The sequence below is a fragment of the Scyliorhinus canicula genome, chromosome 15 (assembly GCF_902713615.1).
Source record: "Scyliorhinus canicula chromosome 15, sScyCan1.1, whole genome shotgun sequence".
NCBI lineage: Eukaryota > Metazoa > Chordata > Chondrichthyes > Carcharhiniformes > Scyliorhinidae > Scyliorhinus > Scyliorhinus canicula.
Window position 1 is genome coordinate 74,561,816 of NC_052160.1, and position 19,058 is coordinate 74,580,873.

At 44.0% G+C, this 19,058-nt stretch overlaps 1 protein-coding gene across 2 annotated transcripts in view; it reads right to left on the reverse strand.

The window, feature by feature from the left end:
• LOC119978090 (katanin-interacting protein) overlaps nucleotides 1-19,058 on the reverse strand; it is a 307,079-nt gene that overhangs the window by 36,649 nt on the left and 251,372 nt on the right. For both annotated transcript variants that reach the window (XM_038819487.1, XM_038819488.1), the window contains exons 21-23: nucleotides 7,239-7,402; nucleotides 6,247-6,311; nucleotides 770-880 (exon numbers count right to left, since the gene is read on the reverse strand). In XM_038819487.1, the coding sequence (XP_038675415.1) occupies nucleotides 770-880; nucleotides 6,247-6,311; nucleotides 7,239-7,402 (340 nt within the window). The remainder of the gene's footprint in view (nucleotides 1-769; nucleotides 881-6,246; nucleotides 6,312-7,238; nucleotides 7,403-19,058) is intronic.

The following is a 19,058-nucleotide window of genomic DNA, read 5'->3' on the forward strand; positions in this document are numbered from 1 at the left end:
GCGATGCAGCTGTCGGAAAATTGGAAAGCGATAGAATGGGAAATTCACACCAACTTATTTAAATATATATCTCTCTCAAAATTGACAGACACTTTAGTCGAATTGAGTGAATTATAAATTAGTTAAAACCGATCAGAGATGTAAAGGAGGCAAGACTTTAAGATAATAATCTCCTTAAAAATCACTTGTCGGGATGGAATAATCCATTCCGGAATCAATCTATCACTTTCTGAAACCTATTTCTTTGCTGCTTGCTCTTGCATTTTTCTTTTGTTTAAATCAATCCGTAATTTTGTACTGTGTATCATGATTTGAAGAATTACCACAATTTGTATTTTAAACTCAACCACTATATGCGCTAAAGACAATCAATCTGACCTAAGTTTGTATTGCAACAAAGTTTACCAGTAGACACTAAAGCTGACAAAGTTCAACAAAACTTGGCCAAAAAGCACAGCCTGGAATCTCTGTTATTCGGGAACTAAGAAGGGATAACGCATATCCAGGGTTCCGAATAGACTCAGAGATCCATCAGGGTTCCACTGAGTACTTCTTCAGAAAGTCATGGAGTTCCTTTCACTTTGCTAATTCAGCAATACATGTACTGTAAGAATGTGAGCCGTGGTCGAAATATCCACCTTTCAACGAGATCAAACAATGGTTTTAGCATTCTGAAAAAGTCATCTGTACTTGAGTACTATTTTTCCATTTTAAATAATATTCAGAAAGCTATCTAATTAATTTGGGTTGATCATTTGGCAAAAGATACTATTCTCTGTCAGAAGAATTTTTTCACCATCGTCTCCATAGAATTCCAGCCCATTCAGACCAATGTAGTAAGGATCGCCCCAGCTCGTCAGCAACTGCAGCTGGAAAATAACTGGCAGAAGCTGGATCAAGGAAAATAACTTAGTACAAAGCAAGAAAGAATTTCAGAAACGTATTTTTCACGAGTATTACCACAAGCATTTAATAGGAATGTTCAAACGCCAATATAATCTTCAGTAACAGACATTTTAAACTAAAAACAATAAGGGAGGAACAGTGGTGCAGTGGTTAGCACTGCAACTTCATGGCACTGAGGGTGCGGGTTCGATCCCAGCTCTGGGTCACTGTCCGTGTGGGTCTCACCCCCACAACCCAAAGATGTGAAGAATAGGTGGATTGGCCACGCTAAATTGCCCCTTAATTGGGGATAAAAGAATTGGGTACTGTAAATTTAAAAATAAACAAACAAAAAGCATATTTTATATTAACTTCCTGAAAATCTTTTGTTCCTCTTTATAAAGATGTTAGATATATATAAAACTTTACTTTAGAGACGCTTATGCTGGTGTTTAAAATTATAAGCACAAGAAAGTCATGCAAATGTATTATTTACATATTTTTATATTTTAATATTGCCAAAATAATTTCCAGTTTTGCATAACTTAACCAAGATATTTAAGAAAGGCAAAAAAATCTTGCTCATCTACAGCAGGCTGCCAGTTCTAACTATGGGCCAAGGGGTCTCTTTTTGTGCTGTAAAGCTTTATGAATCTATGACTCTGAAGTTATTATCTTTAAATAACTTTTGTTAGAACTTGGAATATTCTTGCACTAATCATGGCATCCAGAATGTGCTGGGCACTGTGCCAGATTTACTGAGGTGGAGTCGAGCCCACTTTCCAGCTCAAACCTATTAACATGTATGCTCAAAAGGTAAAATCCTCTTGAATCAGCACAATCAAGCATTGTTGTTGATTGCAATACTAACTGGCACATGGTCATTGGGGCCTCCAGATGATTGCTTTCAAGCTAATTTAAACTGAAAATTTGTTCAAGTAATTGCTGCAGGTGCATAATTATACCAATCTGCCCCGCTTCAATTGATTGTCTTATGTACCAATTGATTGATTTTCAACTCATTAAACTGAATGTGAAATAACTGAAAGTAATTGTAGATTAGTATGAGAAACAAATCCAGGTGTGGCTTCATTGATTTCTAGTCACTGCAAATACAGCTAATTGATTGTGGTTATGGTGCCTATGTAGCTAGGTAAATGGGCACAATTTAATGAGTGCCCCTAATGGGCACAACTGGGGTTAACACTACTGCCTCACAGTCTCAGGGACCTGGATTCAATTCCAGCTACAGTCAAAGATTGCAGATTAGGTGGATTGGCAATACAATTTTATTAAAACAGGAAAAAATATATACAAGGCCAAACGGTACAAACACAAATTTTGTGTTGGAGAAACAGGGTACCCTCCCCTCAGTACTAATGTAAGGGGACGGGGGGGTGGATACTCTGATTATTAAAACAATTCACAACACGTTTCTACAAAAAACAAATGGTACAAGCACTAAACTTTGTGCTCGAGAGACCAGATACCCTCACCTCTGTACCAACAGAAGGGAAAGAAAAGTGGGTGGTGGGGAAAGAGGGGAAAGAAGGATGGTGGGGATGGAGGGAGTCGGAGTGTTGGTGAAGTGGGGGGAAAATAGGGCACTGCCTGAACTATCTACGGAGGCAGAAAAACAAAAGAACCTTCAATTATGATGTGCCAGATTCCGGGAATACCCCAGAAGGGATGAGGGGCGACAGTGTCGGGCACGAGTGAGACCCGCAATCCGCTCCAGAGCGTCTTTTGCACCCTGCGCTCCCGGCACTGGGCGGCTGACAGCCTTTGGACAGTCGCCCTCCGGGCCAGAATCCTCCACCACACTGAGTGCAGCGGGCAACTCAGGTCCACAATCAACTCGGGGGCTGCCTTGTTCCCGCCACCGGGATCATTGACAGACGGGATCTCCTCAGACTCCACCCGGGGCCCCGTGCCAGTGGGAGGCGGTGATGCAGGTGCCTGCTCCGCTACTGCTGCCTGGTCACCGGAAGGCCCCGAATACAACTCTGGAAACAGGTCTGGGATGGTGGCAGAAGTGCCCGAAGACATGGGTTGGGACAGAATGTCTTCCAAACAATAACCCGCTAAGAACTTAAAAAGCAGGGGGTTATCACTGACCCCCTCCTCTGAGAAATTGAACAAGCCCGAGGTAATAAATTGTACTGGGTGGAACAAAGAACAAAGAAAATTACAGCACAGGAACAGGCCCTTCGCCCCACCCAGCCTGCGCGGATCCAGATCCTTTATCTAAACCTGTCTCCTATTTTCCAAGGTCTACTTCCCTCTGTTGCCGCCCGTTCATATACCTGTCTAGATGCCTCTTAAATGATGCTATCGTGCCCGCCTCTACCACCTCCGCTGGAAAAGCATTCCAGGCACCCACCACCCTCTGCGTAAAAAACTTTCCACGTGCATCTCCCTTAAACTTTCCCTCTCTCACTTTGAAATCGTGACCCCTTGTAACTGACACCCCCACTCTTGGAAAAAGCTTGTTGCTATCCACCCTGTCCATACCTCTCATAATTTTGTAGACCTCAATCAGGTCCCCCCTCAACCTCCGTCTTTCCAATGAAAACAATCCTAATCTACTCAACCTTTCTTCATAGCTAGCACCCTCCATACCAGGCAACATCCTGGTGAACCTCCTCTGCACCCTCTCCAAAGCATCCAAATCCTTCTGGTAATGTAGCGACCAGAACTGCACGCAGTATTCCAAATGTGGCCTAACCAAAGTCCTACACAACTGTAACATGACCTGCCAACTCTTGTACTCAATACCCCGTCCGATGAAGGCAAGCATGCTGTATGCCTTCTTGACCACTCTATCAACCTGCGTTGCCACCTTCAGGGTGCAATGTGCCTGAACTCCCAGATCTCTCTGTACATCAATTTTCCCCAGGATCCTTCCATTGACTATAGTCCGCTCTTGAATTTGATCTTCCAAAATGCATCACCTCGCATTTGCCTGGATTGAACTCCATCTGCCATTTCTCTGCCCAACTCTCCAATCTATCTATATTTTGTTGTATTCTCTGACAGTCCTCCTCGCTATCTGCAACTCCACCAATCTTTGTATCATCTGAAAACTTGCTAATCAGAAAACCTACACCTTCCTCCAGGTCATTTATGTAGATCACAAACAACAGTGGTCCGAGCACGGAACCCTGTGGAACACCACTAGTCACCCTTCTCCATTTTGAAACACTCCCTTCCATCACTACTCTCTGTCTCCTGTTGCCCAGCCAGTTCTTTATCCATCTAGCTAGTACACCCTGAACCCCATACGACTTCACTTTTTCCATCAACCCGTCATGGGAAACCTTATCAAACACCTTACTAAAGTCCATGTATATGACATCTACAGCCTTCCCTCATCAATTAACTTTGTCACTTCCTCAAAGAATTCTATCAAGTTTGTAAGGCATGACCTTCCCTGCACAAAACCATGCTGCCTATCACTGATAAGTCTATTTTCTTCCATATGTGAATAGATCCTATCCCTCAGTATCTTCTCCAACAGTTTGCCTACCACTGACGTCAAGCTCACAGGTCTATAGTTCCCTGGATTTTCCCTGCTACCCTTCTTAAACAAAGGGACAACATTAGCAATTCTCCAGTCCTCCGGGACCTCACCCATGCTCAAGGATGCTGTAAAGATATCTGTTAAGGCCCCAGCTATTTCGACCCTCGCTTCCCTCAGTAACCTGGGATAGATCCCATCTGGTCCTGGGGATTTGTCCACCTTAATGTCTTTTAGAATAGCCAAAATTTCCCCCTTCCGTATGACAACTTGACCTAGAGTATTTAAACATCCATCCCCAGCCTCAACATCCGTCTTGTCCCTCTCCTTTGTGAATACCGATGCAAAGTACTCATTAAGAAACCCACCCATTTCCTCTGAGTCCACGCATAAATTCCCTCTTTTGTCTTTGAGTGGGCCAATCCTTTCTCTAGTTACCCTCTTGCTCCATACATACGAATAAAAGGCTTTGGGATTTTCCTTAACCCTGTTAGCCAAAGATATTTCATGACCCCTTTTAGCCCTCTTTATTGCTCATTTGAGATTCGTCCTACTTTCCTGATATTCCTCCAAAGCTTCATCAGTTTTGAGTTGCCTCGATCTTATGAATGCTTCCTTTTTTATCTTAGCTAGTCTCACAATTCCACCCGTCATCCATGGTTCCCTAATCTTGCCTTTCTATCCCTCATTTTCACAGGGTCATGTCTGTCCTGCAGTCTAATCAATCTTTCCTTAAAAGACTCCCACATTTCAAATGTGGATTTACCCTTAAACAGCTGCTCCCAATCCACATTCCCTAGCTCCTGCCGAATTTTGTTATACTCTGCCTTTCCCCAATTTAGCACTCTTCCTTTCGGACCACTCTTGTCGTTGTCCATGAGTATTCTAAAACTTATGGAATTGTGATCGCTATTCCCAAAGTAATCACCCACTGAAACATCAACCACCTGGCCGGGATCATTCCCCAATACCAGATCCAGTATGGCCCCCTCCCGAGTTGGACTATTTACATAATGTTCTGAAAAACTCTCCTGGATGCTCCTTACAAACTCTGCTCCATCTATACCTCCAACACTAGACGAATCCCATTCAATGTTGGGGAAATTAAAATCTCCCATCACAACCACCCTATTGCTCCGACATTTTTCTATAATCTGTCTGCATATTTGTACCTCTACTTCATGCTCGCTTTTGGGAGACCTGTAGTAAAGTCCCAACAATGTTACTGCACCCTTCCTATTTCTTAGCTCCACCCATATTGTCTCAGTGCTCGAATCCTCCATCGTGCCCTCCTTAATCACAGCTGTGATATCATCTCTGATGAGTAATACAACTCCTCCCCCTCTTCTACCTCCCTCTCTATCCTTCCTGAAGCATCTATACCCTGGGATATTCAGTTGCCAGTCCTGCCGTTCCCTCAACCAAGTCTCAGTAATACCACTTATTGGCCCTTCGAGTCGAAAGATTTTCAATTAGGTGGGGTTACAGGGATCAGCCAGGGGAGTGGGCATAGGTAGAGTGCTCCTTCAGAGGATCGTGAAGACTTGATGGGACAAATGGCCTCCTTCTGCACTGTAATAATTTTATGCTTCTAACTGGCATAAACTTGCTTTTCCAACCTGGTGGCACGGTCAGTTTTGATTGTCAGGACTATTCAGGTTAAAACAGCATAAAAGATTGTGGAAATTCCAACATAAAGGCCACAACTCAGATTAAATCCAATGATCATTTGAGCTATTTGACTTCATTCTGTCAGCAACATGAAATCATGAGGTAACTACAATGTTACCTGAATAATAGTAAGATGCATTTTGTAGAAAATTTCTGAAGTTAAAGGATACAGCCACATGGCATTAATGGGGCTTCATAGTCCATACTAGCCTGTTCCATGTTCCGAGGACAGTTCCTATCAAAAATAGTAGCAAGTAATTCAGAAATATGTACGATTTACTTTGGATATTAGGACCAAAGAAACATTCCACTTTGTTAACATTATATTTTTATTCATTATTTGTATTAATAATACTGAATGATTACGGGTTTCTGATGCTCTTGCCAACTATATAAATTATTTTAAGTAAATAAACCGACTTTTGTAAAGGAACAAATAAATAAATGAATAGAATGTAGAAATTTAAATCTGAAAACCATTTGTTGATAAAAAGAGTTATGCTGTCGAAACTTTTTGCCTTGCATTCATCTGGATAGATTTACATGAATACCAAATCTGAAGGAACAATAATTTATACAGCTTAAGAGGATGTTGATTGGTTGGCAAGTGGACTCTGATTGGTAGAGATGTTGCCACGGCAATGCACCAGGGAAGCTAACTGCTACGTTTTTGTTCAAGTTCAAACCAGGCAGATCAACTCTAATTGGCCACGGCACTGCCATGGGGAGTGAACCAGGGAATGGCTGTTTCCCAAAACTTTTGTTTAGTTGAAAAAGTTGCAATGTGTGGACATGTTCCTCTGTTTGCAAAGGACAGGGCCCTGTGTGTGAATATATGTCGCTTCTAGCAGGTGCAAGTGAGCCAAATTGCATAAGTAAATAATTTCAGAAGGTTTGAAAACTTTCAAATTTAACTAAATTAATGCAAACAAATCAAACCTAAAGGTATGCCATCTTAGATTTTGTGTGATAGCACCTGATTTTCAAAAAGGGAACAAACGTGTGATGCTTAAAAATTCACATGTACAATATGACTTAAAGCATTTATCAATATTGTAAAGCTATTAGAGTTGTAAGAAATTCAGAGTTATCTTGGCTTTCTTAAACTTGCAGGAGTAGTTCCAAGTAGATATAAACAAAAAGGAGCTGTAAATGTTTTTACCTAATTTGCTGTTTTGCTGCTACTTTACTGCTCTTCTGGAGATAATCGATGAAGAGAATTTCTTGAGCAAAGTCAAAGTGGCATTGACCTGGCCCTTTTCGAAGGAGGAAGCCCTCTGGTGGTGAAATGCAGTATCCATCAAGGGTAACATGGACAATTTTTGCCTAGTCAAGATTTAAAGGTAATACCAGTTTATCAAACAATAAGATTCTCTCTCCATTCCCGAAACATCAGATTACGGGTGAAGAACAGTTAATACAGTTAAGACAGATCTAAATGTGACATTAAACTTCAATCCTATTTTGCAAACATTGTCCATCAAGATTATACAAGAATTAAGTAAAAAAAAGCTTTTAGTTTAAGGTATGATTATTCTATAGCTACTGATCTCAGCCCATGCAGGAATCTGTAAGATCTAATAATATTCTTTATTATTGTCAAAAGTAGGCTTACATTAACACTGCAATAAAGTGACTGTATTGCATCTGGAAATCAAAAAAAGACATGCATACTTTATGTTAAGTGGTGGGCAAGCTTCCAGAAAAAATTCCAGAGAATTGTTAGAAACCCTTCAGCTCAGGAGGCCATTTGACCCATTGAGTCTGCAATGACCCGCTGAAAGAGCACCCTATCTAGGCCCTCTCCCAAACCCTAATGCCGTAACCCCACCTAATTGTTCAGGATAGAATTAGTAATCATATGGAAAAATATGGGTTTATTACGAAGAGTCAGAAAGGAATTCTAAAGGGGAAATTGTGTTTAGCTAACTTTCTGGAGCTTCTGGAGGAGGTAACAGAAAGGATCAAAGAGGGAAATGCTGTTGATGGTGATGTATATAGTGCTACGGCGTCCTGGGTTAATGCGCAGTCAATTTCAGTCCCGCAGACCCCGGAGTCACAACACAAGAGAATTAACCTATAATTTGTATAAAATCCCCGAACTGTTTGGCCCTTCCCAATAATTTAGTCACAGGTTTGTAAGTTGAAACACCATTAATGTTTATTCATAGCAGAAATATGTAGAGATAGATAGAGAAATACAGCACAGAACAGGCCCTTCGGCCCACGATGTTGTGCCGAACTTTTGTCCTAGGTTAATCATAGAATTTTGGACACTAAGGACAATTTATCATGGCCAATCCACCCAACCTGCACATCTTTGGACTGTGGGAGGAAACCGGAGCACCCGGAGGAAACCCACGCACACACGGGGAGGATGTGCAGACTCCACACAGACAGTGACCCAAGTCGAAATCGAACCTGGACCCTGGAGCTGTGAAGCAATTGTGCTATCCACAATGCTACCGTGCTGCCCTGAAGAAGAAATTAATCTACACTCCATTATTCTACCCTAATCCATGTACCTATCCAATAGCCGCTTGAAGGTCCCTAACGTTTCCGACTCAACTACTTCCACAGGCAGTGCATTCCATACCCCCACTACTCTCTGGGTAAAGAACCTACCTCTGACATCCCCCCTATATCTTCCACCATTTACCTTAAATTTATGTCCCCTTGTAATGATTTATTCCACCCGGGGGAAAAGACTCTGACTGTCTACTCTATCTATTCCCCTGATCATCTTATAAATCTCTATCAAGTCGCCCCTCATCCTTCTCCGTTCTAATGAGAAAAGGCCGAGCACCCTCAACCTTTCCTCGTAAGACCTACTCTCCATTCCAGGCAACATCCTGGTAAATCTCCTTTGCACCTTTTCCAAAGCTTCCACATCCTTCCTAAAATGAGGTGACCAGAACTGCACACAGTACTCCAAATGTGGCCTGACCAAGGTTTTGTACAGCTGCATCATCACCTCATGGCTCTGAAATTCAATCCCTCTGCTAATGAACGCTAGCACACCATGGGCCTTCTGCACAGCTCTATCCACTTGAGTGGCAACTTTCCAAGATCTATGAACATAGACCCCAAGATCTCTCTGCTCCTCTACATTGCCAAGAACCCTACCGTTAACCCTGTATTCCGCATTCATATTTGTCCTTCCAAAATGGACAACCTCACACTTGTCAGGGTTAAACTCCATCTGCCACTTCTCAGCCCAGCTCTGCATCCTATCTATGTCTCTTTGAAGCCGACAACAGCCTTCCTCACTATCCACAACTCCACCAATCTTCGTATCATCTGCAAATTTACTGACCCACCCTTCAACTCCCTCATCCAAGTCGTTAATGAAAATCACAAACAGCAGAGGACCCAGAACTGATCCCTGCGGTACGCCACTGGTAACTGGGCTCCAGGCTGAATATTTGCCATCCATCACCACTCTGTCTTCTATCGGTTAGCCAGTTCGTTATCCAACTGGCCAAATTTCCCACTATCCCATGCCTCCTTACTTTCTGCATAAGCCTACCATGGGGAACCTTATCAAATGCCTTACTAAAATCCATGTACACTACATCCACTGCTTTACCTTCATCCACATGCTTAGTCACCTCCTCAAAGAAGTCAATAAGACTTGTAAGGCAAGACCTACCCCTCACAAATCCGTGCTGACTATCCCTAATCAAGCAGTGTCTTTCCAGATGCTCAGAAATCCTATCCCTCAGTACCTTTTCCATTACTTTGCCTACCACCGAAGTAAGACTAACTGGCCTGTAATTCCCAGGGTTATCCCTATTCCCTTTTTTGAACAGGGGACGACATTCGCCACTCTCCAATCCTCTGTTACCACCCCTGTTGACAGCGAGGACGAAAAGATCATTACCAACGGCTCTGCAATTTAATTTCTTGCTTCCCATAGAATCCTTGGATATATCCCGTCAGGCCCGGGGGACTTGTCTATCCTCAAGTTTTTCAAAACGCCCAACACATCTTCCTTCCTAACAAGTATCTCCTCGAGCTTACCAGTCTGTTTCACACTGTTCTCTCCAACAATATGGCCCCTCTCGTTTGTAAATACTGAAGAAAAATACTTGTTCAAGACCTCTCCTATCTCTTCAGACTCAATACACACGTTTGAGGACTCGTCTACTGAGGTAGTATGGGCCGAGGTTAGGAACAGGAGAGGAGAGATCACCCTGTTGGGAGTTGTCTATAGACCTCCAAATAGTTCCAGAGATGTAGAGAAAAGGATTGCAAGGATGATTCTTGACAGGAGCGAGAGTAACAGGGTAGTTGTTATGGGGGACTTTAACTTTCCAAATATTGACTGGAAATACTGTAGTTTGAGTACAATAGATGGGTCAGTTTTTGTGCAGTGTGTGCAGGAGGGTTTTCTGACACAGTATGTAGACAGGCCAACAAGGGGCGATGCCACATTGGATTTGGTACTGGGTAATGAACCCGGCCAGGGGTTAGATTTAGATGTAGGTGAGCACTTTGGTGATAGTGATCACAATTCGGTTATGTTTACTTTAGCGATGGGCAGGGATAGGTATAGAACATAGATAGAACATTACAGCGCAGTACGGGCCCTTCGGCCCTCGATGTTGCGCCGACCTGTGAAACCATCTGAAGCCTATCTGACCTACACTATTCCATTTTCATCCATGTGTCTACACTACCAAGAATCTTGCCATTAGCCTACTACTCTGCATTCCTGTTACTCCTTCCAAAGTGAACCACCTCACACTTTTCCGCATTAAACTCCATCTGCCACCTCTCAGCCCAGCTCTGCAGATTATCTATGTCCCTCTGTATCCTATAACATCCTTCAGCACTATCCACAACTCCACCGACCTTCGTGCCATCTGCAAATTTACTAACCCATCCTTCTACACCCTCTTCCAGGTCATTTATAAAAATGACAAACAGCAGTGGCCCCAAAACAGATCCTTGCGGTACACCACTAGTAACTGAACTCCAGGATGAACATTTGCCATCAACCACCACCCTCTGTCTTCTTTCAGCTAGCCAATTACTGATCCAAACCGCTAAATCACCTTCAATCCCATACTTCCGTATTTTCTGCAATAGCCTACCGTGGGGAACCTTATCAAACGCCTTACTGAAATCCATATACACCACATCAACCGCTTTACCCTCATCCACCTGTTTGGTCACCTTCTCAAAAAACTCAATAAGGTTTGTGAGGCATGAAATACCCTTCACAAAACCGTGTTGAGTATCGCTAATCAACTTGTTCTTTTCAAGATGATTATAAACCCTATCTCTTATAACCTTTTCCAACATTTTACCCACAACCGAAGTAAGGCTCACAGGTCTATAATTACCAGGGTTGTCTCTTCTCCCCTTCTTGAACAAGGGGACAACATTTACATAGATTACATAGAATTTACAGTGCAGAAGGAGACCATTCGGCCCATCGAGTCCTCCAGCCTTCCGGCACTATTCCTGTCGACAAAGATGACACAAAGATCAAGGACAAAGGCTCTGCAATCTCCTCCCTGGCTTCCCAGAGAATCCTAGGATAAATCCCATCTGGCCCAGAGGACTTATCTATTTTTACACTTTCCAAAATTGCTAACACCTCCTCCTGTGAACCTCAATCCCAGCTAGCCTGGTCGACTGAACCTGAGTATTTTCCTCGACAACATTGTCTTTCTCCAGTGTAAACACTGACGAAAAATATCCATTTAACGCTTCCCCTATCTCCTCTGATTCCACACACAACTTTCCACTACTATCCTTGATTGGCCCTAATCTTACTCTAGTCATTCTTTTGTTCCTGATATACCTATAGAAAGCCTTAGGGTTTTCCTTGATCCTATCCGCCAACGACTTTTCGTGTCCTCTCCTCGCTCTTCTTAACTCTCCCTTTAGGTCCTTCCTGGCTAACTTGTAACTCTCAAGTGCCCTAACTGAGCCTTCATGTCTCATCCTAACATAAGCCTTCTTCTTCCTCTTGACAAGTGCTTCAACTTCCTTAGTAAACCACGGTTCCCTTGCTCGACAACTTCCTCCCTGCCTGACAGGTACATACTTATCAAGGACACGCAGTAGCTGTTCCTTGAAAAAGCTCCACATTTCAATTGTACCCATCCCCGAGAGTTTCCTTCCCCATCCTATACATCCTAAATCTTGCCGAATAGCATCATAATTGCCTTTCCCCCAGCTATAATTCTTGCCCTTAGTGTCCAAAATTGCCCTTAGTGTTGGGTGGGGTTGCTGGGTTATTGGGATAGGGTGGAGGTGTTGACCTTGGGTAGGGTGCTCTTTCCAAGAGCCGGTGCAGACTCGATGGCTGAATGGCCTCCTTCTGCACTGTAAATTCTATGAAACTATGAAACATCTCTGTTGCTATTGGGGGGCCTATAGAAAACTCCCAACAAGGTGACTGCTCCTTTCCTATTTCTGACTTCAACCCATATTACCTCAGTAGGCAGATCCCCCTCGAATTGCCTTTCTGCAGCTGTTATACTATCTCTAATTAACAATGCAACCCCCCACCTCTTTTACCATCCTCCCTAATCTTGTTGAAACATCTATAATCAGGGACCTCCAACAACCATTTCTGCCCCTCTTCTATCCAAGTTTCCGTGATGGCCACCACATCGTAGTCCCAAGTACCGATCCAAGCCTTAAGTTCACCCACCTTATTCCTGATGCTTCTTGCATTGAAGTATCCACACTTCAACCCATCTCCTTGCCTGCAAGTACTCCTTTGTCAGTGTTACCTTCCCCACTGCATCACTACGTGCTTTGGCGTCCTGAATATCGGCTTCCTTAGTTGCTGGACTACAAATCCGGTTCCCATTCCCCTGCCAAATTAGTTTAAACCCTCCCGAAGAGTACTAGAAAACCTCCCCCCCAGGATATTGGTGCCCCTCTGGTTCAGATGCAACCCGTCCTGCTTGTACAGGTCCCACCTTCCCCAGAATGCGCTCCAATTATCCAAATACCTGAAGCCCTCCCTCCTACACCATTCCTGCAGCCACGTGTTCAACTGCACTCACTCCTTATTCCTAGCCTCGCTATCACGTGGCACCGGCAACAAACCAGAGATGACAACTCGGTCTGTCCTGGCCTTTAACTTCCAGCCTAACTCCCTAAACTTGTTTATTACCTCCACACCCCTTTTCCTACCTACGTCGTTGGTACCAATGTGCACCACGACTTCTGGCTGCTCACCCTCCCCCTTCAGGATCCTGAAGACACGATCCGAGACATCCCTGGCCCTGGCACCCGGGAGGCAACATACTTTCCGGGAGTCTCGCTCGCGACCACAGAATCTCCTACCTATTCCCCTAACCATTGAATCTCCTATTACTATTGCTTTTCTATGCTCCCCCCTTTCTTTCTGAGCCCCAGAGCCAGACTCAGTGCCAGAGACCTGGCCGCTAGGGCCTTCCCCCCCCAACAGCATCTAAAACGGTATACTTGTTTTGAAGGGGAACGGCCACGAGGGATCCCTGCACTGTCTGCCTGTTAGTTTTCTTTTCCCTGACTGTAATCCAGCTACTCTTGTCCAGTACCTTGGGTGTGGCTTCCTCCCTGTAACTCTTCTCGATAACCTCCTCTGCCTCCTGGATGATCCGAAGTTCATCCAGCTCCAGTTCCCTAACACGGTCTCTGAGGAGCTGGAGTTGGGTGCACTTCCCGCAGGTATAGTCAGCGGGGACACCAGTGGTATCCCTCACCACCCACATACTACAGGAGGAGCATGCAACTGCCCTAGCCTCCATCCCCGCTTACTTTACAGAGATAATGGAATAATGGCAAGTTAACCTACTACTTGCCCTTTTACTGTCCCACCCTCTACCCACACATCGGGGTGGAAAGGGGTGAAAATAAAAAGATAAGGGCAAAAGATCTTCCCTGTACGAGTGAGGTTCAAAGTGTCTATAATTTTGTAGCCTGTACTGGTGTTCTGCAGCTTTTCAACATTGAACTCAGATATTTCCTTGAAGGACAAAGGCTTTGTTTCCTCAGACTTTGTTCTCAGCTCATGAGTTGTTCTCCAGGCCCTGTTTCCAGGAATCCAACACTGTCTAGATTTTTGGAGAGAAAGAGTTGTCTGGGTGTTTTAATGCAACGACTTAGCAATCATTTTTCTGGAGAGGATTCAGCTGGTCTTTCACCTCTGTGGCTAGAATTCAAACTGAAACTAAAAATGAATCTCATGGCTCTGAAGAACAGTCCAGAGATGTTGGAACCAATCACCACTAAGTTTCGGCAAAGCGCAGCCTTTTTGAGCCAGCTTATTGGCCACCAGCCAAGTCCATCAATCTGAATCACCACTGATATCAGTCAAATTGTTCTGGAATCTGCTTGGTTGAAACAACGCAGCACAACCTCTGGAATCTGGTGTTTTGAATTACAGACAGCTTCATACAGACTGCTTTGCCTCACGATCATAGGTCAATCTACCGTTGAAACCAGCACAGGCTGCTGCTCGAATCAAAGGCAAAATCCACATTAAAGGCAAAGTCCATTAATCGGCCATGGACAAAAATTATAATAGTAAAAGTAAAAGGGGAAAACAGGGAACAAACAGTTTAAACAGGAGGATCCTTACAATAGACTTTCAGAAGGCATTGATACAATGCCATACAATAGGCTTGAGAAAAGTTATAGCTCATGGAATAAAAGGAACAGTAGCAACATGGATACAAACTTGGCTGAATAATACCAAGCAGAGAATAATGATCAATGGATATTTTTGGGGCTGGAGGATGGTTTGTACTGGGGTTCCCCAAGGGTTGGTATTGGGACTGTTGCTTTTCTTTATATATATTAAATGATTTAGATTCTTGGTGTGTATGGGCCAGTTTGCAGATGACACAAAACTTGAAAGTATTGTAAATTCTGAAGAGAGCAGTGTAGAACTTCAGAAGGTCATAAAAATGTTGCTGGAGGGGGCAGATAGGTAGCAGATTAAGTTCAATGCAGAGATGTGTGAGGTGGTGTATTTGTTAGGAAGAACATGGCAAAACAATATAAAGGCATAAAATTCTTAAGGTGGTGCAGGAGCAGAGGGTCCTGGATGTATGTGTGCATAGATCATTGAAGCTGGCAGGACAGCTGGAGGGAGAAGTTAAGAAAGCATATAATATCCTAGGCTTTATTCATTGGGACATAGAGCACAAGAGCAAGGAGGTTATGCTGAACGTATAAAAGACACCTATTAAACCTCAGCTGGAATATTGTATACAGTTCTGGGTCCCAAACTATAGGAAGGATGTGAACACATTGGAGAGAGTGCAGAAGAGGTTCACAAGAATGGTTCTAGGGATGTGAAACCTCAGTTATCAGGATAGATTGGGATTGTTATCCTTGGGAGAGAAGGATGCTGAGAAGAGGTTTGATAGAGATGTTCAAAATCACGAGGAGGCTGGACAGAGTAGATAGGGAGGAACTGTTTCCGTTCGCACAAGGATCAAGAATGAGAGGACACAAAATTAAGGTAATTTGCAAAACAAGTACATATAATATGAGAAAAAACCTTTTCACACGAGTGGTTTGGGTTTGGAATGTACTGGTTGGAAATGTGGTGGAGGCAGGTTCAATCGAGGCATTGAAGAAGGCATTAAATGATTACATAAATAGGAACAATGTGCAGGGATCCAGGGAAAAGGCAAAAGAATGGCACTATGTCATGATGCTTGTTTGAAGAGCGGTGCAGGAACAAAGGACCAAATGGCCTCCCTCTGTGCCTTAACAATTCTACAATTACTGAGATAAAAACAGATTACTGCGGATGCTGGAATCTGAAACAAAAACAGAAAACACTGGACAATCTAAACATGTCTGACAGTATTTGTGGAGAGAAAAGGGAGCTAACGTTTCGAGTCTGGATGAATCTTTATCAAAGCTGTAATTCCTTATGCTTTTGAATGTAGGAAATAGGAGGAGGAGGCCATTAAATTGTTCATAACTTGAAAATTCAAATGTGCTACAGGTGAGTACAAGTACTGATACACACATACATAGCTTGTTGAAGCCATTGTGTATTTTTATTGTAGGCCATTTGCAGAAGTAAGTATGTAGCCAGGGGATGTCATAAAAATATCAGGAAAATCCATGAAACTGGAATATTTTCTGCCGACAATGTTTTGATTATGTATTTTAAACTGTGAGGAAAAATAAGATAATTGTGTGAATGGAACTGGGGCATTTGATATGTTAAGGAGTCTAGCAACACTGCAACCAGATGTTTACCCAAGGCAATTTAGTAACAACAGGGACAGAACATGAATAGATTTGAATCAGTCGTTAAGGATTCAAAAGAAGAGATACTAGGTGTGAAGGAAAGGTGTCATGGGGAAGGCACATAAAAGTGAGTTTACTTTGTTTTCAAACTCCAAACGCTAAAAAGATAAAGGTAATTAAGTCTGAGAGAGTGCAGTTTTAAATATGTTAGGTCAAGGGGAAAAACATATTCAAGGGGATACTGAAACTTGTGCAGGGAGTTGGTTTTTTAAAAGATCTCAGTCAACACCAGGAATAGCCATTTACCTCCCAGCAAGCACTGTGTGAAGGAAGATTGATCTGAAAGGCAAGCTGCTGGTTTACCACAGAAGCAGCCCAAGAGACATAAATGAAGACTAAGGACGCAGCATGGGTTCATAAAGGGCAGGTCGTGCCTAACTAATTTAGTGGAATTTTTTGAGGGAATTACCAGTGCGGTAGATAACGGGGAGCCAATGAATGTGGTATATCTGGATTTCCAGAAAGCTTTTGACAAGGTGCCACACAAAAGATTGCTGCATAAGATCAAGATGCATGGCATTAAGGGTAAAGTAGTAGCATGGATAGAGGATTGGTTAATCAATAGAAAGCAAAGAGTGGGGATTAATGAGTGCTTTTCTGGTTGGCAAATGGTGTCCCCCAGGGATCAGTGTTGGGCCCACAATTGTTCACAACTTACACAGATGATTTAGAGTTGGGGACCAAGTGCAATGTGTCCAAGTTTGCAGACAACACTAAGATGAGTGGTAAAGCAAAGAATGCAGAGGTAACCGGAAGTCTGCAGAGGGATTTGGATAGGTTAAGTGAATGGGCTAGGGTCTGGCAGATGGAAATCAATGTTGACAAATGTGAGGTTATCCATTTTGGTAGGAATAATAGCAAAAGTATTTAAATGAAAACATGCCGCTGTGCAGAGAGACCTGGGTGTGCTAGTGCATGAGTCGCAAAATGTTGGTTTACAGGTGCAACACGTGTTTAAGAAGGCAAATGGAATTTTGCCCTTCATTGCTGGAGGGATGGAGTTTCAGACTAGGGAGGTTATGCTGCAATTGTATAAGGTGTTAGTGAGGCCACACCTGGAGTATTGTGTTCAGTTTTGGTCTCCTTACTTGAGAAAGGACATACTGGCACTGGAGGGTGTGCAGAGGAGATTCACTAGGTTAATCCCAGAGCTGAAGAGGTTGGATTACGAGGAGAGGTTGAGTAGACTGGGTCTGTACTCATTGGAATTTAGAAGGATGCGGGGGGGGGGGGGGGTTAGGAGGAACTTCTTCACCCAAAGGGTTGTGAATCTATGGGGCGTGATTCTCCGCTGCCCACGCCGGTTGGGAGAATAGCGGGAGGGCCTCCCAACATTTTTTCCGCCCTCCCGTTATTCCCCCCCCCCAGCCACGACCGACCCACGTCACGAATTGCCGCTCGCCGTTTTTTACGACGAGCGGCGATTCTCCGCGGCCGATGGGCCGAGAGGCCGGGCCTTTACGCCCGTTTTTTCACGGCAGCAAACACACCTGCTTGCTGTCGTCGTAAAAACGGGCGCTGGATGCCCATTTGGGGCATCCAGGGGCCCGTTTGGGGCGGGAGCACCACCGTTGTGCTCGGGAGGGGACAGGCCCGTGATCGGTGCCCACCGATCATCGGGCCTGCGTCCAAAAGGGACGCAGTATTTCCCCTCCGCCGCCCGACAAGATCAAGCCGCCACATCTTGTCGGAAGGCGGTGGAGAAATGCGGAACCGCGCATGCGTGGGTTCCGTCAATGGCGTGATGAGGTCACCCGCGCATGCGCGGCTGACGTCATACAGACGGCAGCCGCGCGTCATCTTGGCGAGCGGCCTTAACGACGGTCGTTAAGGGCGCGACGCCGTGATTCCCGAGGTCCCGCTCCTAGCCTCGATGAGGGGGGAGAATCGGGTCCCGGGAACGGGCGTGAAGGCTGCCGTGAAACACGGCCAGTTTCACAGCAGCCTATACGACTCTCCGCATTTGCGGAGAATCTCGCCCATGGAATTCCTTGCCCAGTGGAGCAATTGAGGCTCCTTCATTAAATGTTTTTAAGATAAAGATAGACAGGTTTTTGAAGAATAAAGGGATTAAGGGTTATGGTGTTCGGGCCGGAAAGTGGAGCTGAGTCCAAAAAAGATCAGCCATGATCTCATTGAAAGGTGGAGCAGGCTCGAGGGGCCAGATGGCCTATTCCTGCTCCTAGTTCTTATGCTCTTAAATGAAGACTTATGTAAATCAAATCCAGAGGCTTATGTAAAGATGAGACGTGAAGGTTCAGTTAGGGCGCTCGAGAGTTACAAGCTAGCTATGAAGGACCTAAAGAGAGAGCTAAGAAGAGCCAGGAGGGGACATGAGAAGTCTTTGGCAGGTAGGATCAAGGATAACCCTAAAGCTTTCTATAGATATGTCACGAATAAAAGAATGACTAGGGTAAGAGTAGGCCCAGTCAAGGGCAGTAGTGGGAAGTTGTGCGTGAAGGTCGAGGAGATAGGAGAGGTGCTAAATGAATATTTTTCATCAGCATTCACGCAGGAAAAAGACAATGTTGTTGTGGAGAATACTGAGATACAGGCTACTACACTAGAAGGGCTAGAGGTTCATAAGGAGGAGGTGTTAGCAATTCTGGAATGTGTGAAAATACTGGGCCGGATGGGAAGCTAGGGAGGAGATTGCTGAGCCTTTGGCTTTGATCTTTATGTCGTCATTGTC